At 38.6% G+C, this 26684-nt stretch overlaps 1 protein-coding gene across 9 annotated transcripts in view; it reads right to left on the bottom strand.

Annotated features, from left to right (window-relative positions):
- The window catches only part of LOC103146972 (microtubule-associated protein 4-like), an 82631-nt gene extending 67938 nt beyond the window's left edge, over positions 1–14693 (bottom strand). For 6 of the 9 annotated variants that reach the window (XM_016678020.1, XM_016678021.1, XM_016678022.1 and 3 more), the window contains exons 1-2: positions 14563–14693; positions 4225–4406 (exon numbers count right to left, since the gene is read on the bottom strand). In XM_016678020.1, coding sequence (XP_016533506.1) covers positions 4225–4402 — 178 coding nt within the window. In that variant the 5' untranslated portion in view covers positions 4403–4406; positions 14563–14693. The remainder of the gene's footprint in view (positions 1–4224; positions 4407–14562) is intronic. The other 3 variants (XM_016678017.1, XM_007565079.2, XM_007565081.2) reach the window with 1 other exon arrangement.
- Between the last annotated feature and the right edge of the window lie 11991 nt (positions 14694–26684).

The following is a 26684-nucleotide window of genomic DNA, read 5'->3' as shown; positions in this document are numbered from 1 at the left end:
CAACTCGTCACACGCGTTGGGGGAGACTTCTTGCCCCCAAAGAAGTCTCATTGACTTCTTTGGGGGCAAAATGAAGCTGAAAATAGACACCAACATCAGTAGCCTACAAGGTACTTGTTAAGTTTAAGGTTCTGTTTTGATATTAGCTAGTCATCTTTTAGCTAACATTACCTGCAGTGTTCAAGCCGTCTGGATGAAAAAAACAAAAAAACAAAACATGAACGCTGTATGCTCTGGGTTTTTACCTTAGAATGGCCAACTCTCTGTTATTCCCATGCCAATTTGATACAGTAGAGGCTTCCACACTTCCCATATTTGTGTCCTCTGTCACTTTTATCAACAGTTAAACTGTTTCATCCGTTGTTAACATGTTTTAACCTGTTTTTCCGAGCCGCCTTTAAACGCAACATGAGCTCTACGCTGCTCGCGCTGGGTTTACACCTGTGAAGGAGACCTGCTGCTGCTGTGCGGAGCTAGGTTTGTGTTAGAATCATGGCAGCAAACCAGCAAAACGTAAAGAACTTTTCACAGTTTTTCCCTCCAAACTAACCGACTGAGTTGAGTAAAGCTGTTGGATGCAGGTAATGTTAGCTAAAAGATGACTAGCTAACATCAATACAGAGCCTTAAGCTTAACAAGTACCTTGTAGGCTACCGATGTTGGTGTCTATTTTCAGCTACGTACATTCATTTTGCCCCCAAAAAAGGCTTGGTTTTCGCTTCATCTTATTTTAATATAAAAAAAATATGATTTTAATTTCAGTTAAAACTACTTAAGAATGGGATAAAACTGAATAAATCAATTAGTCAAGTTTATTTGTATAGCACATTGCAGTAATTCAAAGAGCTTTACATCATAAAAAACACAAAAATAAAGTCATAAAAACAACCTACACTAGACAACTGCGAAGCCAGTGACAAACATTGATCATCTTGTATTGATCAAGATGATCAATAGACGTTGAATATGTTGGTCAATATTCCTTTTATTAAGGTTCAAAAGCAACTCTGAACAGGTGTGTCGAATGTAGAAACACATTAATCAGGATCAAGTCTCGTATAAATGTTAACAAATTAGGTTAGTGGCACCGGAGTCCTCAAAGAAATTAGGAGTTTTCATTAAAACACACAGATGAAGTTAAACATTTCATCATCAGACTTGTTGAACCGGCGATGCTGCCCTTCTGTCTGCATGGCTCCACTGATGTCTCACTCATTATATTGAACATTACAATAATCCACCCAGAACCAGAACTTCAGGCTGCAGCTAGGGTTGCCACCTTTCAGAAATAAAAATAAGGGACGCTCCCCACCGCGCGTCGTCCTGCTCTCATGGGGTGGGATGTTCGCTGCAGTGATAGACATTATTTTTGTTTTTAAAAACTTATCCATAGAGCAATCGTTCATGCGTAGAGGTCGGTTAGAGTACCCCAAAAGTGTACTCCAATCAGAGTAGCACACCTTAAACACGTAGCAAGTGTAAAAAGTATTTGGTAAACTCATAACACCTGATTTAATATTCAAAATGTGTCCTCAGACAGCCAAAAGTATAAAAGGTATGTGAACACTCTGGTATTTTAGTGAGTGGTTTTTGAAACAAACAAACAATAAAAAAAAATAAATAAATAAAAAAAAACATGGCAATATTTCATCATTTGATATATTAAATGAGTGAAACAGCCACATCTGTCTCCAGAGATCCAGGTTGAAGATCCCTGGCAGATGGAAATGTGATCCTATCTCTATACAGCAGCTAAAAGTGCAGCACTAGAATATTTAATTCATTGTTAAAGTAAAATTGTGAAGGTTAAAAAAAAATCCATCACTGAGTATTAACATAAGACATTTATTTAGTATAATTTCTTAGGTACTCCGTTGGCCCCCATCTAGAACCCACCCACCTGGAGTCTGGCTGAAATGATCACTAAATCTCATCTGATCAAAACTCACATATAAAGTTAAAGTACCTCCAGAGTTTAGCTAACTCCAGCTTGAAATTTGTGATGTTCAGACAAAAAGGGTTCTTTTGGATGCGCCTCCCAATTTATTTTAATGTAACAAATTATTTTATTTTATTTGTAACCTTTATGCATAAAATATGCCACTATAGACATATTGTCCAGCTAAAGGTAAACACTTCAGTATCTAATTATTTCAAGAATCTATTGTACTGAAGCCTACATGACACATCAGGTGTGTATTGGACTGCCCCGGATTTATTTTAAGATTCAAAGATAATGCACTTGATGAAGGTAAGTGCATTTTATGCAATAGGGACTTCAAATAAAACTATAAATCTTCATCAGTAGTCTCAGTTCAGAATATTTTCTTTTTGTGTTCCCTTGACTGAGTCAAGTTCCTGCAATGTCACTGAATAAGCATATTCACGTCCTCACAACATAACGAAAACACCCTGCTTTCCAAAAACCAGCTCCTGGGGCTGACGATGTGTGTGGGTCATTGTCATGCCAGCTGTGCCTTGGTATGTCAGGGGATGTTCCTCCTTTTACCAATCATCTATCTCTGTTTGTTTTCTTCATGTGATCCTCTCACTATATATAGTTAGACAACATGAATGATAAGCAGAGGTCAAGTAAAGTCCATCCATGTAATCTGATCATTTTTAATAAAATAAGATTATGACATACTCACAATCACATTAAAAAAATATTTCAAAAGAAGGCTTTATCTATACTGAAATAGAGATTTAGGCAACATGTTGCTACAAATCGGTCAAATCAATAGCTGGATTCATAGTGTGATAACAAAAATAACAGCAGAGTGTCGCATTCAATTTTCCAAAACATTTCAGACAACACACATTTTCTGAGAATGTTTAATGACTTTTTTATGTAGTTTAAATTTTTTTAAATTGGCTTGATACAGATGCTAATGTTAGGAAAAAGTGTAAGTTTAGATTTCTGTTACTGCCTAACTGTCGTTTACCAATACAACCAAGAAACCAAGATAATTTTGTTATTTTGTAATGAAAAAAAGGACTAAATATTTCTCAGCAAAACAAGAAAAGGCTCAACTATAATACCTTGCAGTTTGATAAATAGAGCATACCGCTGAGAGCTACATGCCCCAATGAATGAAAGGCAGGAATTGCCCAACATATGACAGGTGGAAACCACCATAGATGGGTAATCCCTCCATGTGAAATCATTAGAATACAAACAGCGATGCTCTATTAGGACCCTCTTCCTGTTGATGTTTGAACAACTCCCCTGGTAAGAGCTGCGATAATCCTCATCTGTCGCAACACGGCTTTACAGTTCGCGCTATTTACCTGCTTTCCTTCTCTCCACCCTGCACTTTACTCCAATATCACTTCAGTCTTAGCATCCAATCTCAGTTCTCTCTTATTGCGTTGGACCTTTTTCGTCATTCACGCCGACACAGAGAGTCTCCACTGTGTCAACAAATATCTCTACAACGGTCACGCCACTTTTTGCACTCAACTTTCCTTTCGCTAAATCTGTCTAGTTTCAGACAGAGCAGGAGCTTTGTGTCACCCATCATGATAAAGGAAACATTTTAAAATTACTTATTAGTTGTGATTTAAAACATTGACCTTGAACTGCCTCTGCTTTAATCCTCGCCACAGCTTTTTAGCGCCAGGTTCGGTCAAGTTACTTGGTTTTCATGATGTTGTTTATTGAGGTTTTGACAGAACAACTGAACTCAATCTGAGTTTAAATTAGATTAAATTACTCACAAGTAGGCAATATTTAGCATATGGTCACTTCTTAGGTCAATTGATTGCACTTCATTTTATTTAGGGGCCTCACAGCAAAGGGGTATGTATACTATTTATATTTTCTACTGAAAACTATGCATCACTTGTGGATTGTGTATCACTTTATGTATGCGTTTTATATTTAATCCCACTAAAAACAAGGAAAAAATGTAAAAAAAAAAAAGATATTTCTACGAGCCTTAACATCTATTCAATTGTGTCTTTTAAAAAAATTATTTCAATTACATGGTACAAAACCAGTGTTGAATCTTGTTTGCAGGAAATCACAGTCAAGCCTGAAGGCAGCGTTTGGGGAAAAAAAAGGAAAACAAAGAGTGATGCAAAACTAACTGGACAGCTGACTTTCCTAAAAGCCTACGAGCCACCTCATTCTCAGTTCGTTCATTCAAAGTGAAGCTTCACAGAGGGCATGGGATCACAGCTCATTCTCACAGCTCTTCATGCACACTAAAGGCAACTTACCACTCTTGGTGTCCTTTCCATCCACCAAGGGTCTGTAGTCGGTCTTGGAAACCGTCTCTCCCACCTTGTCGTCGTAGCTCTCCTTCTCCAGCGAAGCCACAAAGTCTCTCTTGAGCAGGGGCTCAGCTGGAGCCCCGCCTCCACCTCCACCCAGAGCATCTCGCAGACTCAGGTCCATACTCCTGAAGGAGGGGGAGAAAACAGACGCTTGAAAGTGGTCACCTTCATTCATCTTTGTGCTGTGCTACTTCCATGTCTCCTTTCTGCCACTGTTTACGTGTGACTCCTTCGTTCCAATGATTTTCCCCTTAATTCAAGTGAGCACAGTTCACACACAGCGTTCAGGCAACTCGCACGTTTAGTTTTTCTTCATAAAACCTAATTTGACTCGTGTAAGGACAAAAAACAAACTCCCTGTCTGATGTCTTGAGATGTTGCTACCAATCTCTAACTTGACCTTTGACCCCGAATGAGTCACTCGCATCATGCATCATACAAAAACAATGGCATATTACAGGTTTGAGCTACAGAACCTCATTAATCAGTGTCAAGAAATTCTCTGTAAGTTGTACTATTTGCCTGAAAAGAGAAGGCTGATAAGCTTTGATGTTCACTGTTTGTGTTTTATTCTCGTGTTTATCGCTAACCTCATGTGGAGGCTTTATGCATGTACATAATCCATGTTTAGCATGACACACAGGTCTGGGAAAGTAAAACTAGGGTTTAGCAGCAATGACTAGGCTAAAGCTTGCACCACTTGCATGATAAAGGTTTTATTTTTGATTGCTTTGACCCGCTTAAAGAAACGGGGATCTGTTCAGTTTTCATCATCACTATCACAGGAGAGCAGAAGAAACCTCTTGCAAACATGTTAACTCTTTCTCATTGGATTGACACATTTTCCGCACCTTTTTGCCAAAACAGTGAACACAGATGTCCTTCAACCAGTCCAAGAGCCATTGTTTTAACCATGGTAACCAAAACAGAAATCACCAGGGAATCAGTTGTGGAATCAGTAAGAGTTGCATCAAAGCATTCTGATTGTGGATCCAATTTTTTGCAAGAAGGAAAATTTGATGCAGCCTAGATAAATGGCATAGGCATGAAAGTAATAATACAATGACAAGCAAATGCAGTGTTTTGCTGTCCGATTGATTGGAAGAGTTTGTGCACGTTGGTGCATGTTGTGTTGTTTGAAGGCAATATTTGCTTTTGTTTTGTATTTTTTAAAGTTTTGGCAAACAAAATGCACAACTTTGAGCTATACATGCCACTGTTTATTCCTGTGTGTCAACTCTGTGTTGACTTTGAGTTGACAGCTGCATGAAGGCAATCAAGAAAACTCTAATGGACAGTTCAATGTACCTTTAATCAGCCTGCATCCTGACACCTTATCTGCATGAACCCCGATTCGTTCTGTTCTCTGCTTCTGTTTACCCCTCCATCTGCACTGCAGGCAAACAAGCTGTCATTGTCTTGCAAATGTAACACACACACACACCACATGGAAAGCAGCCAGCATGAAGACATACAGTAGACTGTTAGCAGGCCTCAGGAAGGACTGTGGGCCATTGTTTCACAGATAGGGGTATGCACAGTGGACACCTCACACAACTTCTGCTCTCACTTTCAATTTGAGCCTCTTTAATCCCGCTGTCTTCCTTCAGTTTTGTCTACGCCAGTGTTGTCCCTGTGTCGTTCACTGGGTCTCAAACACAAAGACGTTTTTCCACGATAATTCTCATCGATGCTTAGCTCCCATATAATCTATCCCCTAATCCTTCACAGTTTTATAGTCCCCTGCTTCCCATGCATTCATCACACAGACAGGATTTACTCAGTGCTGTTCCAATATAAAAATGAGCCAATCCTAAGTGGTGCCTCCTGACCTCTGTTGCTCTCGTTGCTGCATTATTTATCGCTTCAGTGCAGGGGTTTCATAAGACAGCATATTCAGTGGCCTGAGAGTTGGATTTTATCTTTTCCTCAAACATAGTTCGGCTTTTTATCACTTCGGACCACTCAGAACCCAAGTTGATTTAGATCAGATATCACTGGTGAAATAATGAATCAATGTCTGGCTTTCACAGTCTAGTGATATTGTAAGATGATATTATATAATTTCATCGTCTATTCATGCTTATCCTCATGCTGCCTTGCTGGGGGCTGGTGACTATCTCTGGCACCAGTGAGGCGTGGGGTACAGCCTGGACAAGTCGCCAGGCCATCGCAGGGCAGGTTTTTAAAGTCAATTCTCATGATTTTTGTTTTTTTGTCAACTTCTGAGATCAGGTCATCATTGACACCCACAAACTCATTCTGGGGGATCCCAAAGGATTCCAGAGGGATTTACATTTAGTCCTTCCAGAGTGATCTGGCTAGGTCTGCCAAAGGTCACCCCTTTTATTTTAGCAAATAGTCACTACACTTGATGAGAAGCCAAGTTTGAAGCTTACTCAGGCATAGCACATATTGAGCGGCCTGGTAAAAACAAGCCCCTTGTTCTACGCTATTTGCTTTGTGCATCGGATCTGATGTACAAAGCAAATGACAAATGTAATGCAGCAGTTTGACGCTATGAAGCTTACCAAAAAAATTGCCTGCAATCACAACGCATCCTTCTCTTCAATGATTTGCCTGGTAGAAATTCTACTGGAGGAATCCAAGTAATTGGGAGAAAGCCCCAAACTGTGCTGTGCAGCAAGATTATAATAGAGCCGGATTGTGCAAGAAATATTGTAAAGTTGCAAACAAAACCCGTCTTGATCATAGTCATTTTATCCTCCGGAGAAATTTCTTGTCAAAGCACAAACAAAGCTTAAACAAGTGGAATGAGTTAATTCAGCACATACTTTGCCTCTTCAATTTCAACAAAATCCAGCTTATAAATCAAACAAGATTTCACATTTCATTTTTACTGTGAACCATGAGTAAAATATTGTTTAATGCGAACCGTCACTACAAGCAGGCCTGGGTCCAGGACAAAGTTGTCTTAGAAGGCCCCCCATTCACAACATTTCGTAACTTGTATAATCTTATTGACTACTCTTGATTTAAACAGATGCTTGATGCTACATTCAGTACATTTGCTTTCCTCATACTTTTCCAGACAGCGTAGGAATCCAGGGCATACAATTTTCCCTAACTCTATCTATGCACATAAAGAGATGGAAAAATAAGAGGACGCTCGCCACACTTTATTATTGAAAATGTAACTTTCAACAAGGTCATCTGTTACATTTATTAAGTTTAAGAAATGATTGTCTAGCCAAACAAACAAAACCAACAATTTCAGCTCCTCACTCAGTGAGAAACAGCATAGCTCTCCAGCGGAGTTACGGGGCAGGCCTACAATACCAAAAGCTGCATTAATGATGTAACAGCAATGAATGGAGAGAGAGGTCAATGGCCCTGGGGAACTAACTGTTCCTAAAATCAGGATGCTTGTTGATGGCTAAAATTGCAGCTGAGCATCATCTCCATTCATAGAGCACAAAAGGGTTTAGATTACATGTTTCTGCCACCAAGCAGTGAGCACAACTATTTTGACAACTTCTGTCTAGCGAGATTCTGTATCCTACTTTGTATTTGTGATTTCTGTTTCAATATTGCAACATGTGCTGAAAGAGGCTTCTTAGGTTGTGTGAGCACCATTTCCTGTGAACCAATTGTGAGATTTTCTCTATTTGTTATAAAAATGTCTCGACAGAGAGGATCTCATTTTCTGTCTCGACAAGCAGAACCTATTTTTGCTGCAGCACGATGTGGGTTTTCCCCTCCATTTGCTTTTCTGTCTCCTGAAGTCCAACTTGAACAGAAACAGAAACAGAAAAACTGGACAAAAAGTAAAGGTGATTGAATGTATAGAGAAACATATCGGAGTAGTACTTTTTAGTATGACAAATGAATAAAATGTGTAATAAGATACTGAAACTGCAAATGTATAAATGCTCCAAGTTATTGAGATACACTTAAGAATTATTTTTTTCAAAATTCAACCTTTCGACACGTTGGTTGGCATCCAGTAAATCTATCAGACAAATAACTATCATTAACTTTCAATAAGTCAAACTGGTTGTGGAGTTGAATTGCTAATATTTATATTTCTAATTCAGCCTTTATTTCTGATGTAATGCTCTTGTTACTGAAATCTACAGCCGTTTGTTGTTAATATCTTCTTCAAGGCAGAAAGGCTGTTTGATAAAAGTAGCATAATAGTAAAACAGTCTAAAATAAGCAAAGGAAGGAAAATATTAAAACAAACCACTTCATTTATAAATGAGTGAGTGAGTTCAGAGTGTAACCAGTTAAAATTCTGCGATGACTGCCCATCCAGTCCCTATGGTGACTCAGCAGCTCCTGTGTGCTTCCCCTCTTGATGGGCACAGGCTCCGACACACCCACACACCCACACACACACACATCCATGCACAGTGTCTGATTAGCAGCAGTTTAGATTACTGCTGACAACACAGTGTGTCAACACACCAATCACACACACATATAAATGCACATCTAGGACATCGGTATTGAAAAGAAAGGTGCAGACAGTCAGCACATCAACCAACCCAATTACTAACGCCACAAATCTGTCGAATGAGGCTGTTTTCTGTGTGTGCGTGTTTGCAAAGTGATCCAAAGAGTTAAAACTGCACATTAAGATAAAACAAAATCACATGGAGACAAAAACCTGAAATTAAAAGAAACGTCTGCATAATAGATTATTTTAGCCTAACCTATCCGTACTGTGTGAGATTCTGGGTCTGATGTGTTGCTGTTGACGGTGAAGTTGGCATCAAAGCGATCCAGATTCCCAGTGAGGAGAAAATTCACGAGGAGGCGGCAGAGAACCGTTTGTAATGTTGGATGTTCTCCAAATCATATCTAACTATTCAAAAGCAGACCCCCTTAGAGAGAATATACACAAAAACTGGTAAATATGTTAGATGGGAGTTCTCTCAAAAGAAACTAAACTCATTATAAGTGCAGTAACTGTAGAAACAACATAATCAAATTTGTATTTAACTAGAGCTAATCTATAACAATTAAAATGGCATATTCCTAATAGTCAAACACGGTGAAATCGCTTTGCTTTAGAATAACCCTAAAGTTTCCTTCTGATAACAGAAAAGGTTTCAACTCAGAATGAAGACCTCCTGCTTGTGTCCTGCACAGAGGGAACGTGTTTTAATGCATTAGTGGATTTGATGGAGGGACATTTTGTGCTGACCCATCCTTCATTCTGCTGCGCTGTCTGATGTCAGCTCTAATAGCAATCTCAGCCTTGCAGTCAGCAGGAGAGCATGACCTTTGATGTTTCCACCAAAGTTTCTGTTTGGTCAATTTAGTCAACTTCTAATTTACAGCAAGGTCACATTTACTCTTAGACTTGCATTGTTACTGCTGTGCATTTGATGGTCAAAAAAACAAAAATAAAAATAAATAAAAAAATGGCTGAGTCACAACCAGTTACCTATTCAAGTATGAAATACCACAAATGGATCTGTATGAAATTGTGTAATTACTTGAACTGTCAAATATGAATATGAATATTGACATAAACACAAACACACAAAGCAATGTACCATATATCAGCTATAGAAACAACATAGAAATAACAGAATTAAATAGTTACTTTCATGCACAGAGCATAAAAGTACTAAAAAAAGAGTTGTAGTTTTTCCTGAGGTCAAGCCTATTTATCTGAAATTTAATTTTATCAAACATATTGATTCCAAATTTATTATTGCTATTATCAGAGGAAAGAATTTAAGCAATATCGGTAGCAATTTTAAAATTTATATTTGAGAAGAAAAACCTGTCAAGGAATGTGACGGAATAGGACCAAAAAGAAAAACAGTCTCATGCTGGAGTAAATAAAAAAAATAAAAAATTAACTGGCACAAAAAAAAGTTACTGTTACAAAACTGAGAACCAAAGATAACAGATTACAGCAGACAGCACAACAGAGGAGATAAAAACAGTTAGGGTAGGTAGCATACGGATAGCTCACAAGGATGTAATGAAACTGACCTGCTTCCAACTGCTGGAAGCGAGTGGTAGGAAGAATTTAAGCTAAAAAACATACCACAAAAAATTAATTAGAATGTCAGCACAGAAGAGTGAACATGGAAAGCTGGGAATGACAGACACCAAAACACAACAAAACCCCAAAAAGAACCAAATACAAAACCAAAGGGTCAATCAAAGCATTAAGACGCAAAGATCATAAAAACATCTGAATGAGGATCCTGTATGGGTGACGACACAAATCTGAAAATTCCCCCTCAGTGGTCGTAGCAGTAACTAGAACTAGGTGGGCCCCATAGGGACATAAGAAACAGATGTCGGAGTAAAATCTAAAGCTTGTCTAAAGCGAGTAATTAAGGTGTAAATAATTTGTTAGCTATAGATTTCTGAGCAACTGCAGCACATGCATCATTGTTAATCTGAAATCTAAAATACATTAGCAACTCTAAAAGACACGATGAAGACAGGTGAAGCTGAAATCCTAAAATTCTATCACCCAACAAAAGAAGAGCTCAATTAGTAACAGAGTACAAGTGTAATAGATAGTTTTGGTTCACCTTCACTTCCTCCTCCTCCTCCTCCTCCTCTTCTTCTCTTTCAGCTTTTCCCTTCAGGGGTTACCACAGCGAATCACCTGTCTCCATTTAGCAACATCCTCTGCATCCTCCACCCTCACACCAACTAACATGTCTTCTTCCACCACATCCATAAAGCTCCTTTGAACTGACCCTCTGATTTACTTCTTATCCTAGCCTAAATGATTGCCTACTTTGATGATGCAATTACTGGTAATGGATCAATTGGTACCGTTCTACTATTATCACCAGGAAGAACCCGGAAGATCAGTTGTGATTCCTTGTAAAGGCAGCTGAAGGGCAACAGCCCTTGAAACAAATACACTTAATCTGCTGAATGTTGAGTTAGCTATGCTGTTTAAATTCACTCTCAGTTTTTCACTGGGGTCACTGGTGTGAAAAGGAGAAGGCAGTGATCCAAATCAACATTCAAAGAACATAATTGTAAGAAATTGAAGAACCGCCTAGTACAGAAAGTGCCACATACTCAAATCAATTCAGAAAACTAACTGGAAGACCTAGAATGAATAACACAGGATGACAAATGGTATGCTTGTCAGATAACAAGAAAAACCACGAATAAACACCCGACTGGAAATCCTTGCCCAGACCGCAGACTTTCCTGAAGATATTACTTATGTCAGGCTTTCAGAAGACAATAGAAGATAAACCAAACTCCAGATTAGACCCCTTTTTATATAATAGTGTAGCCATGTAAGTGCGCTTCCAGCTTTTCACCCAGATTTATATCACCTATTTTCAGCAAAGTGCTTCTGAACACACCACACGGAAGGTTGTTCTCATGAAACAGACAAACATTTCTTCTTTAACATATTTTTTTTAGTATCCAGTGCCAGCTCAAAGCTGTGTAGATACCAAAAACATATTTGATTTAGCTGGCCTTCCAAGTATATCAACTCATAATACGTCATTTATATCAGAATTGTTTATCAATGTTCTTGCATGATACATCCAATGCAGTCTTTACTCAATTGTAATGCCTGTGACACAACAAACTGGTTGTTAATTTAAATGATTTTAAAGTATGGAAGTTGAAAATAATAAATGTTTTTGTTCTTTTTTAGTTCTTAGCATTGCTATTGTCAAATATAAGTCTGATATATGTCATTATGTTGGCATAATTTTAAGCAGTTTCTCATTACTTTAACAGTATGGGTAATTGCACCATGTAGAAAGATGAACTATTGCTTCTGAAACCTAGAGAAAAAGTCTTTACACTGATGAATATAAAATGTTTTCAGTTTTGTGCATCATAAGTTTTGTCTGACTAGATTACTTGTGATGAGCCAAGAGTCCTTTATAAGATCCTTATAGTATTATAAACCTGAGCCAAAAATACCAGTTTCACATACCCAATGTATCAACATTAATTTAAAACCAAAATGTATATTACATGCCGTTATTGCTCATATTTAAAAGAGAAAGCAAAAATTACTCCTACTATAGTTAAAAGTACATTGAATATTCATTACTACATTTATAATAATGTCATCTATAACATTTGCATAAGGTCATTTTGATTTCTGACTGAAGCAGTAAGAAATATTGAGGGTGGCCAGCCTCAACCTTAGCAAATGTCTCTTCAGACATTTCTTAAAAGAGTAAAGCAAATCTAACAATTTGAGCAGCTTATTTAGCTGGATTATCTGCCATATTTGAAAACACATTTCCCTTAGTTGGAGTGATGAACGACAGTTTTCATACCATGGCTGCTACCATGTTTTGCAACTGGAAATATATCCAAACAGTCTTTCTGCTAATCGGCAGCACACAGCAACATGTGGGGGAGGGGGCATCCTCTACTACTCTATGTTCCACACAGTCGATGAAAACTCTGGTCACCCAGTTTTGTTGGCATCAGTCATAGGAACGATGTAAAGGTGGTAAGTTTCCACTTCAAGCAGTGATGGCTAAATGGAGGGGAGGTAGATAAACAGACTGGGACAGTGTCTAATGTGGTGAGGGTGAGACTGAATGAAGGAGATCCTGGTCACAGCTGAAATCTTAAGGGTGGCCAGCCTCAACCTCAGAGATAAAGGTGGGAACCTCCATCATCTGGGGAGGGCTGTAAGTAGAGCAGCTCCTCCAGCGGACTATATATTCCTTCTGGCCTGGGAATGCCCCTGCATCTCTAAGAATGAGCTGGAGAGTAGTAGAGTGTTGCTGCGTAAAGGGATGAGTTTCCCTTCCTGGATCTGCCGTCCAATCTTTAATAAGCAGAAGACAATATGTAGATAGTATGAAGGATTTTTTTTTTTTACTCTTTTACCCATACCTTCCACTGATTAATCCATAGTGCAGTAAATCAAAGTTACATTTGCCTACCCTAGTTGCATAGAAATTCAGGTTTTCCCTTTGTGACCTGTAGTTGGTTTTCTTTGGCCTTCGGCTGGCCCTGATAGTAACCACGCAGAATGTCGATGATGCAGTAGGTGGACGTTTTTACAATCTAACCTATTTTGCGCCTTTTGTAGTTTTAGTCATTCATGCCAAAAATGTAAAATAACTTTGATCTGAGCTCATAATCTGAGACATTTTAAAAGAGATCGTAGCCAAAATGAATGGGCTACGATTAATATCATAATTATAGCAATTATCATAATTCATAATTATAGCAATTATGATATACAGTAGTTTAAATGACATTAGATTGGATGGTTTTATGAATGTGGAACTCCATAAGTGTTAAAAAATACTTAACTATGATGAAAAATAAAATGAGTCGGCGTGCTTAGAGTGCATAGGTACAAAATGGAAGTACAAGGGGGAGAAATGGCAATGCATAGATACAAACTGGGTCACAGATTTGACAAAGAACCAAACCGAGCTATTTATTTATTCAGTTTACATTGCCATTAACTATATGTCAACCACAGAGCGAACAGAGCACAAAAACAGTCAGAAAGGAAAATCATATGAGCAATGATAGAGCAGTATTAACACAGAAAACGCAGTGTGTGCGTGCATGCAGCTGTCTGTAGCCTATATGTGTGTTTGTAGAGAGTGGTGATGGGGGTATTACTGTATAATGGCCGGCTTACTCTCTATAGAAAACCAGGCTGTTCTTATGACTGCTGTAACATCAGAAAAAAATCCTTTATGTAACAGGCCTTTGACTTTGGTGTGTGTGCAGCAGTAAACAAATCACCGTAGTTTATAATCTGCCTCTTACTGTAGTCCCATATAAGAATATTACAGTAGCAGAGGCAAATGTGGGAGGAGAAAAAAAAGCAGCAAAGTCACAACACTTTCTACACTCATGAATAGCTTCCTAGGAACCACAGAATGGATATAAAGGGGATTCATCATTATTCCTACAGCGTCGGGATTTTTTTTTCAGGGGCAGTCTTGTACCATCCCGACTGCGGCATCACCACCATAACAAAGAGGCACGAATCCACGGACCTCTGCATGAGACAGCCCTCCACCCCCACCCCCTATCCCTCTCCTCCTCACACGCCCACTATCTCCTTACATTAGGATGAGAAACAGCAACAACAGCAAACGTCTAAGAAGGCGACACGCATCCTAATCAGAGAAATACGAGGCCCACATTAACGTCCCTGCATCGCGAGACCTAAATCACGCTTTAACCGTGGCTCGAGTGGCATCACTCATTTATAATGGCGCAGAGCGAGAATACACGCAACCATCGCGAACCACGCGATGACACACCTCGAATCTCAGTTACAGGCGAAAATGAGCCACTCACCGTGTGAATTCGTCCCTCGCAGTGTGTTTACGTTGTAGAGACAAGTGTGTGTGTGTGATGGGAAATCTCTCTTCCTTTCAGCTGCTTGCAGAGCAGTCTGGTACCAGGACACAAACACGCCCCCTTTCTGAATGGCTCAGCCAATCAGGAGCCGGGAGCAATAAGAATGGAGTGCTTAGAATCTGCAAACAGCGGACACTGCTGATGCGTTCACGTACCTCCGAGGAAACGACTCATGACTAGCCGACGTTATCGGATAAAGTTATAGAATGTATCCAGCATGAAGATACATATTTGCAGACCTGACATGATTAATAATACATAGAAAATCACCAGTGTGAAAACTATGTACAAGGATATGTATTTGTACAAGGACCAATAATTGAGCTGAAGTCCATTCTACCGGTGATTTGCATCTACACATGCTGATCAACACCTCCTGAACCACGTGCGACTGTTCACTGACCAATGTGAGGCTGTGTTCGACATCATTTAGAGTTAAAAATGATTTAACCTCCACGGAAAATAGGTGTGTTGGTAGAACATAGAATCTGGGTGATCTAAATAAACTAAACAAAGAAACAAAATAAATAAATAAATAGCACAACACAAATAATATTGCATATTGTTTCTCCAAGTTCAACACAAAACACCACTTTCAAAAACTGTTGGAGTTTCAAAATTATTCTACCTCTACACTACTCCTCCATCCCACTCCTCATTAACAATCCAGTTAATTCACAATCTTTGGCCTGAGTGTTGAAATTACTGGTTTCAAATCCCACTGCTTTAATTTGGGAAGATATGATGGCTATTCTAGTATGTTCCAAGACTTCTGAAATTGATCTTTCAGTTGTGTAGATGCAAGCACAAGTGTGCTTGTGCAAAAGTTCAACAAGGTCCACGGTTCAGCCTCCTCACAGACAACATCATGTTTTCTCCCAGGATTTCCTGAAATTTAAATCCGCCTTTAACTCTGCACTGCCAGTGTCAAATTCCAGAGGAAGCAAAGCAACCCAGAGCATCACTGAGCCACTGTCATGCTTTAGTCCTTCTTTTCCAGATATACTGATGATCAACGGCCCTAAAAGGTTTCAGTTTTAATTAACTTTTGCACATTAAGATAATCAAACCTGATTGGTTTATTTATATAGTTGTGAGCAGTTGGAGCCATCCTTTCCTGTCTGTGTCCCTCATAATGTAGTGTTAGAAGTACAAGCATAGAGCACTTCCTTGTTTAAGTATGCACCTTTTTAAATCTACTGTACACAATTTTATACACATATTGCCTATTGTTGGTGTTTTAGTATTTTTTCTCTGAGACAGCGATAAGTATACAGCATTCAAATAATAACGTAATTCATTATCTGAATCACAAAAAAATCAAAATTTTTTTTTTTTTATAGGAAAAAAAATGAAGATCCTGAGATTCTACTTAACATGTTGTCATTTTATCATCATCTCCTTAACCTGTCCTTATGTTGATCCTGTGAACTGGTTAGCCAGATTAAATATTAATGTGACCAGTCAGGAGGCCATATTTTATTTTTTCTTATGTGTGATCAAAAGTGCTATACCAGCTTAAATATTTTCCACTGACCTTTTTTTTTCTTCTTCTTCTTCTTTTTAATACAGACCCTCATCTTATCTCACTCCAAGCACTACTGAGAATTTGGCAACCCTTTAAAATCTTCCAATTGAGTGTGACAAACTGTGCTTTCTAGAGGATATCTCTTCACAGCAATTGGTCTCAACATGCAGCAAATAAAATACATTGTGTTGAGGAATTTACGAATGTAGGATGTTAAAACTCTTCCTGGGAGGCAGTGAAATGGATGAAACCCATTCTGGACAGGTGACTGACTGGATCCCTGTTGAGCTGCTAGCTAGCTGGATGACCTGCTGGCTGTTGGGGTTTCTATAGGATTATCGTGGATTATGGCTTCAATTTGATTTGGCCTTGTTTATAGTCTCTGCAAAATTGACATATTGTGTGTACTGTAAACATGTACTAAAACTCATGGCTGCCTCCATGACTTTGTCCAGTTTATTTGTGAAGTGAGTGAGGGCTCTCGAGTGCATTTAAGCTGTGATCTTCACGTAGGTTGTAAAATATTTAAAGAAAGCTCAGTTTTATGATGAAAACTCCCACGCTCAAACTGAACAGCATCTCTTTTTGACCCAAGCAGACGGGTGTGGCTGAATCCCCTCTTAAAACTGGCTTCTGTTTATTCATAGCCCTCCTCTCTCTGCCCGTTCTCTCCTCTACTCATCCTCCTGTCCTCTTTTCTCTCCTTCCCTCCTTCCCTCCTTCACTCCTAGCCTGATAGAGGGTTATGTAATGTTCCTGGCAGCATGGTTGTCTCTCTGTCTTTCCCCATCAGCATGTCTGTTTCTGTCCAGCTAAAACTCTGTTTCACAATCCGTCTTTTCTCCACGTCGCTCTGCTTTTTGCTGCGCCAATCCTCTCTCTCTGGATATTTTTTTTTTTTTTTTTACTCCTCAAAATTCTTCATTGCAATTAAGGTTGGAAGTCTTTCAGGGTATGTCAGAAATTGTGCCTGTAAATGGCCACTGAAACTGTTAACAAGAACTCAGGCTCAGTCAGATTGGATGGAAAGTTTGCATGAAAACTCGCTCTCCTTGAACGTGAATCATTAAAGTCTCATCTTTGCTAAATGACAACATCTCCAAATACCCTCCGTTAGATGTGGGTGCAGGCAGAATCGAGGGTGACAGACCAGTTATTGGAGCTGATATCACTCTCCTCTTCACTCTGCACCATTTCACTCCAGTTTAACTCTTTAACACTCCTGTGACCCAAATAAGGAATCATCCCCTGCTGTGTTGAGCCCTTTAACTTACGGATTGACACAAATAAGGCATAGGACCTCAACGCCATATTCTATAAAAAAAAAAATAAAAATACTTTTGCGTGCGTTTCACGGTTGACGCATGGGAGCATCCGGTGTTTCCAATGATTACTTATAAAATCAAATAAATGGTGGCTAAGTTTTTGGTTTATTTTTCTGAGCTTAAGCGTTAGTTACCTCAAACGTGTGTTTAGTAGAGCTTGTCATTTACAGCCATTTGGAAGAAGATTGGGGGAGAATAGTTCAAAGATGGTCAGAAGATTAAAGGCAGAGGCTACATGGGGGGTGTCTGGGTTCCGAGGGGGTAAGATTGAAATGAGCGGGTGAGGAAGGGTGAGACACGCAGCAGGAAGGATGCCATGTTGACAATGGGTGTGGCTTAGGGACAGTTGAAGCGCTAAGAACCATATTTGGACCTTATTTGACCCTTAACTGAATGAACGCCTCTGCTCTTGCTGATTGTTTATTGCTGCCTCAAATGTGCGACAAAACACACACAATTTTATGCTTATCTGACGTTTAATTTATTGAGGCAATAAATTAAAGCTTTTATTTTATTTTATTTTTTAAAAAAGACATGAGACAAGATAAAAGCATTATTTTCTAAATTCCTTACTTTTTTGTTGTTGTTTTTCTGTTTGTGAGCATGACATGTTACGTAACTATATAAAAGGGCATTACAGGGATTTTACTGCAGCTTTCAAGCAGCTTAATTGTGTTTTGAAATATATATAAGAGAGAATTGAAAGATCCATACAAGCAGAGTAAAAAATGAGAATCAAAATAACACGGAGACTAAAAAAGAGATCAATGGGGAATATAAAAAGGATGTGACAGTAAAATACTTAAACAAATGTTAGGCGAGACTTAAAAAGGCTTCAGTTTTGGACTTTCTCATTCTGTCCGCAGTAACTGACCTTGCTTAGTTGCGTGGAAGTTTTAATTGTAGTAAATGCCATATCAAACATATAATCCTGCTTGTTTTCTCATAACTGACAAAACAAACAAACAAACAAACAAAAATAACTGCAAATGTTTTCTAGTGAGTGTTTTCAACTGAGAAAAAACAAGACAAATTAGAAATCTGTCTACTTGAACCGATTCTTGAACTGTAGCAGTTCAAGACACGCATATGGAAAATGTTTTGACAGCTTATTTTTGGGTTACAGGACAAAACCAGCAACCCAAGGCAAACCAGCAATATTACATAATTAATATGATACAATATCATATGATTTGAGAGTTGTGAACTGATTGTGAATACTAATCCAAGTCTCCACTGCTTGCAATGAACAGCGAAACCTTCCCAGCCCACGTCTGTTTCACTCTCTACATTAGACTGACCCCTAGTGGAGCCTGCTCAAGGAAGCAGGTTGTTTCTTTATAATCGTCCTATTTTTATTTTTCCAAGAGGGTTTATTTGCATACAGCAGAATCAAAGTAAGAGTGTGCTTTCTAAGACAACAAAAAAACTGAATTGTCTTGGACTATAAAATCACTGTCCAGTTTCAACCTCTCGTGTGTGACAGCTCTAGTAGGAGTCTGCTTTATAGTTAGTTGCTATGGTGAACTTGCAAACAAGTTCCTGGTCAAAAATTGGTTAAAGTATGGATCTATGCAATCCAGAGAAGAACAATTCTCCCTACTTTTGCCTACAGCTTTTCAGAGACATCATGAAACTCTCTTAATCTCTTGCTTTAGATTTCAGGGAAAGGTATTGTATACTGTTTAATATGTGAAACTTTGCAAGCTTATACTGCAATAGCCCAATCTCTTGTTAGAAGTATATATATAAAAAAGTTTTTAATTTGACTATATTTATTAAATGGGAGAAAAATCTAATCGAAAGAAATAAAAGTTCTTATCCAAATCTGTTCTGGTGCAAATATCAGCATTTCTAACAATTCGTTCAAAAATAAATTCAACTGAAGCACTGTTTATTTTACTAATTTATGCTTTTTATTTTTAATTAATCTGCGTTTTCATTATCTTCTTAAGTAACCCATGATTTTCTGTTTCTCTGGGGTATAAATATGCATTGATGTAGAAGTAGAAGCTCATTTCTTTTAGCGCCATGCTGAAGTATGGTGGAGGATCTGTGATTCTGTGGGCCTGTTTCTCTTCCAACAGCCTTGGAAACCTAATTAAGCTATTAGCTCATAAGATATTAGAAATACCAAAGATTGTAAATAAAATTGAGCTGAAAACGGATCATAATTGGTTCTTTCTGGGAACACATCAAACCAAATGTTGGTTTGATGCGATTTCTTGCTGCGAACACTTTGTGGTAGAATATTGTATGGATATTGTGTAAAATATTAGGCAAAGCCTCTTTGTAGCGCGTGTAAACGTCTTGGAGCAAAGGTTTATTGCACTTCTTTGGGCCCGGTACTGAAAGCGTCACAAGTGATCTGATGGATGAGAAGGATTTGCCTTTAAACATGATGGAATAACAGATTACAGACATTTCACGTCTTTTTCTAAATTTAGGATCAGAATCTAAATAAATTGAACTGTTAACAAGGGAGAAGTGAAATGATATTTTCCTCCCTTGCAGTTAGAGGAAGCTAAAACAATTTGGGGCACATTAGCGTGTTGTCCATTTACTGTAGCATCCCAAATGTGCATATACCACTGTGGACTCAACAGGGATTAGCAATCTAATACAAATCTACAGCTGTGATAGCTATCACAACATGGTCTCCAAAAAAAAAAAAAAAAAAAAAAAAAAAAAAAAAAGAAAAAAAAGGCACCCTCCCCCCCAAAAAACCCCCAATGAGATTAGGTATTGATAGGAGTTAAAACATATCATCCATCAACCATATTTGTTTAAAAATTTATGTTTGTTACATTCACAATATATTCACTATAGGCCTTGCCTACATTTCTTAGCTTACTCTCCAGCTGAAGAAAAGAAAAAAAACAGCTATTAAATGAACAAATGGAAGAAAGAAAGCTGTGCCCGCAGGTGATGTGTGTCAGACGGACCTCTTACAAGACGGGTTTTTACTCCCTCTCTTTCGTCGGCTCATTCACTCTGGTTTCCTCTTTTGCTCCGTGTCTGTGAGAGTGAGCCTCTACCACATTGTTGAATATGTTTCACGTCTGTGGCTTTCAGCACCTCTCCACTTTTACGTGTATGTGTGTGTGTTTTTAATGAACACACACTCACACACACACACACAGAGAAGAGAGACAGAGGGTGACAATATAAAATTTCCTCCTCGATGGGAGAAGGAAATGTGCATACGCTTGCCTACTATTATCTTTGAAACTCGAAGTTGTCCATATTTACTTTGGAGAGAAACAGAAGGAGAACATTAGTACAGTATTGCCTTCAAACAGTAATGCCGACTTTTTGTGCAAGCGAAACACAAGCGCCGGAAATGTATTCTGATGGCCGATAAAACATGACTGGAAACGACCTGTACTGTGCAGCAATTCACAACCCTCTTAAAAATGTTGTATTACAAGTGACTGTAGCTAAAATGTAATTTAACAGAATTTACATGCTGTATTTACGCTGTACAGCACATTAAATAAATAGTAGAAAATAGACGAAATATCCGTTGCACTATTTTTAAAAATAAAACCATAGCTTTGTGGAAGTTCACAGCACAGTACAGAGAAAAAAAAAAGTCGTCCCTGTCCACCTGTTAAAATGCTTGTTAACACAAATAACACAGCTTTTCACATGGCTACAACTATGTTTACTTTGGCCTCTTACTCAAGGTTAAAATAGCATCAGATTGAGGAAGAAAAGAGAGAAAAAGAGGTGCTTTATTTGTTGGTGCCAAACAGGGTGGTTGAAGTAATGGTGGAGGTCCTGATCAAGGAGCTTTATCAAGTATATGGAGAATAAACATCCATCCATCCATCCATTTTCTGAACACCCTTGTCCCTCAGTGGGGTCGGGAGGGGTGCTGGTGCCTATCTCCAGCTAACGTTCCGGGCGAGAGGCGGGGTAGAGAATAAACATAGAGAAGAAAAAAAATAAAAAATAAAACATCCAGTGAGTGGCAGTTGCATGGACAGAATGCATTGTTGGTGTCAAAGGTCAGAAGAGAATAGGGAGACAAGTTTGAGACAATAGAAAAGCAACATCGAGTCAAATAAAACCTGCAGCCACAACGCATCGATTCTTAAGACCTGATGGGTTACGGCAGCAGAAGACGCCTCTCTGAGTTTCATTCCTTTCAACTAGAAACACAAAATGAAGATTAAAATTCACATGGGCGTCCACTGCTAGTGCAAATGTGCTTTAAGTGGATATTAACGTCAACTTAGTTAGGATGTGGCTGCTCAAAACTGCTCCTCGACATCCCGCTGGTCACATCAATTTAAGCTGGTGTAGTTGAAGACTTGTGCAATGCACAGAGATAAACACAAATGCATGCACTTAATTAGCGCTAATGCGCGCAGAAGGTTATACATTTCATTGTATAGACAACGGTTTGCGCAAGATGTGAGAGCAGCTGCAGGAACCAATGCCGTTTCCCGTGTTGTGCTTCTGATTGGATATGAAAATACTACAATAGAAATGGTTTAACGGTGAAGATTAAAGGAGCACATGGATACTTTGGAGGTTTTCCTGTTGGCTATAGTGTTGCAGAAAGAGCCAAGGAATACCAACATCCTCCATCCGTCAGCATTAGTTGATGGTTACTAAATTTAATGTTGTCACAGAGCCAGACACACGTTGCACACAGGATTTGAGGCCTTTGCTTACATTGTTTTAGATTAAAGCTCGACAGGATTTCTTTGATCAGTTCAACACGAGGCTTTCAAAGTAAGGCGCTAAGATGGAGCTGCACTGTTGACGTCAAAATGTTTGTGGCCGACGGGGGAAATCGCATCGTATTTCAGAGCTAAAGAAGCTGATAAAGTCTTTAAAATCTTAAATATAAATCACTATATGACTAACAATTGGTTAGCAAATAAAATGAATTGTATTTTTTTTTGCTGAAAAAAAAAAATCAACACAAATGCCTTTCCTGACGTGGAAAGGCAAGGTCATGTTAGTTACAAAATATAGTTTTTAACAGAATACTTCCTCAGGGAAGAGGTGTTGGTGTAAAATGTAAATTAATTCCCTCCAACTTAATGCCATTTTTTAACAGATCATAATAGAAACCTTGCTATTTTGGTCTATAACAACTCTAACCATCATCTTAAAATCCTAACCAGAATAAAAGGATTACCTATGGATGGAAAAACTAGTTTATTTTCAGTAGGTTAGACAGTCATAATCACACCAGCTCTTTGATTACTGCACTGCCTTTTTGTATATAAAAAGGATAAAAGTCTTAATACTATAAGGCACTCTATGGTCTCAGGCTGAAATACATTTCTGAGTTGCTTTTCAAGAATGGACCATGAAGAACTCTGCTGCTGGTTCTGTTAAATCACTGTTTTCATTCATTTTTCAAATACATATAATGAACTTTTAATTCAAATAATATGTCTAATGAAGAGCCTGTTTCTGAACTGTGAAATTGAAGATAAGTTCAGAAATGAACTTTAAAACTTGGATTTGAATTTTCCTTCTCAAGCCGTTTGCATCTTGTGCTTCTTTGTGCAATATTTCTAAGTGTTTGAGATCATTAACATTTTTTCCTCTTTTCTTTGATGCATGGCACTGAATTTATTTTTGTGATGACGGCGTTATGTAAATAAACTTGCCTTTCCTTTCACGCATTCCCAGTGAACGCGTGAAGACTTAAAGCAATATTGTGAAATTTACATAAAACCTGCGTAATTCGCAAAGTAAAGCTGGTGATCCGGTTAGAAACGAACCCATGGACTTACAGTGACTGTAACTATTCGTAGTTATAAAACAACAAAAATCAAAACTATGAGAAATGCCTTCAGTCTGTTCACCTTTTCACAGATCATGGCACCAGCTGGGTCCAGAGCTGCTCCCCAGTATCGGTTTGATTCTGCAAAGAGTCTTAACCTTTGGCATGGTCACTCAACAGCCACACACACACACGGGCAGTTTAGTAACGATTTCATCATGTAGCAGGATATCCTACCACCACTATGTAAACACTTCAAGGAGGTTCAGAGGTCTGCTTTTAACCCCTAGTCTACTCTTTTCTCCCTTCGCATCCCCTTCCCTTCCACTCAGTCTTAAACACGGGCCCTGATGTGTGGTTTGAATTTCAGAAGTGACACCGGCATCAACAGCAGCAGCAGCTATCGCCACAATCTGACACTTTTGCTCCTTGTTAAACAAATATACTTGGAGTTATATAGAAAAGGTACCGAGTACTTTTTTATTTATTTTTTTTATTTTTTTATATTAATGATATAATTGAATTTTTCAGGGATGGGGTTACCTTGAACCAAACCAAATACTGGCATTCACCATTTTTATTCATTCTTTGCTAATGAGAAAAGGTTCAAACTTTGCTTTAAACGACAGAAGAAAGTGTCCAGATGAAAGATATCAGCTTTGACGTGAAAGGATTTGTAAGAGAGAATGAGGCTGAAGAAGTAGATTTAGGTACGAAGCATGACATGATTTTCACAACACTCCACCACTTTTCCCAGCCAACAACGGAGAATAACAGTCAACAACGCTGTACTGCACATTCAGCCCCTTCTTCTTGCCCACAGAGTTTTTTATTTTATTTTTCTCCCTCTCTACCATCTTACTGCTGAAGCTAAATAAGGGATTGTATTCCTTTGTGGAGTGCCAGAAGTTTTTGGCCTGAAGTCAGACTTCTTTTTTTTTTCCATATCTACAAAAAAAGAAAAAGAAAATCCAGTCAGGATCTAACTATGCTACATAAATGCAAACATTTGCATAGAATTTGCCTGCAGCAGTGTGAACTGTAAATCTATTAAGGCAAATATAGTCTGTCCATTCCCTCCCCCCGCTCACACACAGACATAAATGTAAATGCGGTACCCGTTTCACCGTTTTCATGAATACCATGATCTTGTGTGGATTTGATGCATTCCAGCCACACAACCGAAAGCATTAAGTCCATCATATGTCACACAATCGTCATTATGGTAATCGTCCTACGAGGATCCCTGGTTGATCTTAGTTACAGGTCATAAATGAACCACAGATATGAATGTGAGTGAGCATAACTTGTTGCACGTCTGAATCTCTGTGTAATTCTAGATGTTGGTTTACGTTGGCCAGAAATGTGAATAAATTAACGAGAGGTCCAATAGCAGAGAATCATCTTGCAGCCTGCCAGACAGACAGGGCCTCACACACTTCCTGTGTGTGTGCGTGTGTGTGTATGTGTGTGCCCCACGTGGCTTTACACCCCCAGACACAGAAAAGGACGTATGTCTGATTCATTTTAAGGGGTTTTGACTGATGAACTTTAAACTGACACCTCAGCCTTTTGTGAAGGTGCTACTACAACTACTACACCTATTATTTTTGAAAATCTCTCCCATAAATTGTTGCAAAACACACACAGAGACATGAAGAATTTCCCCTAAATCAGTCCTCAGTGTCCTCCAACTTTTAAATTCATCCCTGCTCAAACCACCTGACTGATATAAATGCCCATTTTTGGGCCATCTATTTGTTTCAGGTGTGTTGGAAAAGTGATTCATCTAAAAGTTGAAGATTAGTAGCTCTCAAGGAACAGAATCGGACACCCCTGTCCTTGACCAACGCACACATTCGCCCAAAAGATAAAAAAAACAACAACAAAAAACAACTTCTGCTCCACCATCGCTACACCAGTCAGACAATTTAATTTAAGCACCCAGAAATGTCTTTGATTTACGTGAAATGATTGGAAATATTGCTATGGCTCTGGTGTAAACATGCATTTCATTTTGATCTCACATGCATCTCCTAAAGTGTAACGAGCCATAACATCACGGTACCCCATACAAAAGGCAAAGCATCCCACTGAGCACCGAGTGCATGCGTGTGTGTGTGTGTGTGTGTGTGTGTGTGTAGGTGTGTGTGTGTGTGTTTGTGTTTGTGTAAAATGCCCACTTTAAAGATACACCACAACTGCAGAACCACACACATGCTAGCAGGACCCATATTTACATTTTAAAAGTAGCAGTCTGCTGCCTGTTTTGCACGCATAGATAAAAATTATCATACCACGATGGAATGAAGGGCTGGAAACAAAACAGGACAAAGATAAGTGGATGGTCTTATCTAGGAGAATCCATCAAACCAACCGGAAAATTCAGAGGTCTTTAAAAAATCCTTAAAGTCCTACAGAGGAAAACACAACAGAGATATACATTTATTACCTGAATTCCCTACAGACTGACAGAATTGTTTTGGCTGACAGAAACATCTGAAGACATTTTTCTTTCTATTTTGTTCAGTGCCATCTTTTTATTTGTCTTTGATTAAAGTGGGTACTGAAGGAAGTTCTTAAGGCTGCATTTATTATCTTTGGTTGCAGGTTTTGTCATCTGGAACTTGTTCATGACATAAACACCCCGATAAGTATAAAATGAATCCCATACCAACCATACATGCAGACCCAGCTTGAAAACCCTGGTTGCTCCAGCTTGTTTGGAGAGGATGCTGAAGCACCATGAGAAAAATAAGATTCTAGATTACTTTATTGATTTCCCACAGGAACATTGTATTGTCCAATTTACACAAAATAATAACAATATTTTTAAAAATAGAGTAAAAAGAAATTATAAGCAAACACTTGAAAGAACCATATGTTCAAAATGCAACAAGCAGTGCAAAAAACAATCAGCCAGGTACCTTTTTTATCCAAACAACTGCAGCCACTGGAAATTATTTCTTTTTACACCAGTCTCTGTAAACATGACTGTCAGGGGAGATGCAGTTTCACCAACATGTAACGTTATGTTCATGTCTTTTAAATCCCCTTTGTTGCAGTTTCTGAAGCTAAGTGGATCCTGAACACTTTTAGGTACCTAAATGCACTGAGCTGCAGTCGTGTGATTGTCTCAGTGATTACTGGTGTTAAGCAGTAACTAAATAAAGTTGCTGGTAAGTGTAAAAATCACTTACCATTAAGTGCAAGTATTGGTAGACAAGTTTAATTTTCTGAGAAAGTCTCGTGTTTATTGTAATTAAGGAGCACCGAAGGTCAAATTAAGTATTTCGATCGAGTAACCTGTTTTCAGACGGAACTAAGTCAGCCATCAAAAAGTTCCTTAAGTGTGTTCATCAAACCTCTGCAGCTACCCAAGAAGCAACTTTTAAAATTATGTTTAACATGTTCAGGCACCGCGCGCACACACACACACACACACACACAC

Source organism: Poecilia formosa, unplaced genomic scaffold (genome assembly GCF_000485575.1).
Source record: "Poecilia formosa unplaced genomic scaffold, Poecilia_formosa-5.1.2 Scaffold172, whole genome shotgun sequence".
In the NCBI taxonomy this organism is placed as follows: domain Eukaryota; kingdom Metazoa; phylum Chordata; class Actinopteri; order Cyprinodontiformes; family Poeciliidae; genus Poecilia; species Poecilia formosa.
This window is presented reverse-complemented; position numbering and strand designations above follow the sequence as displayed.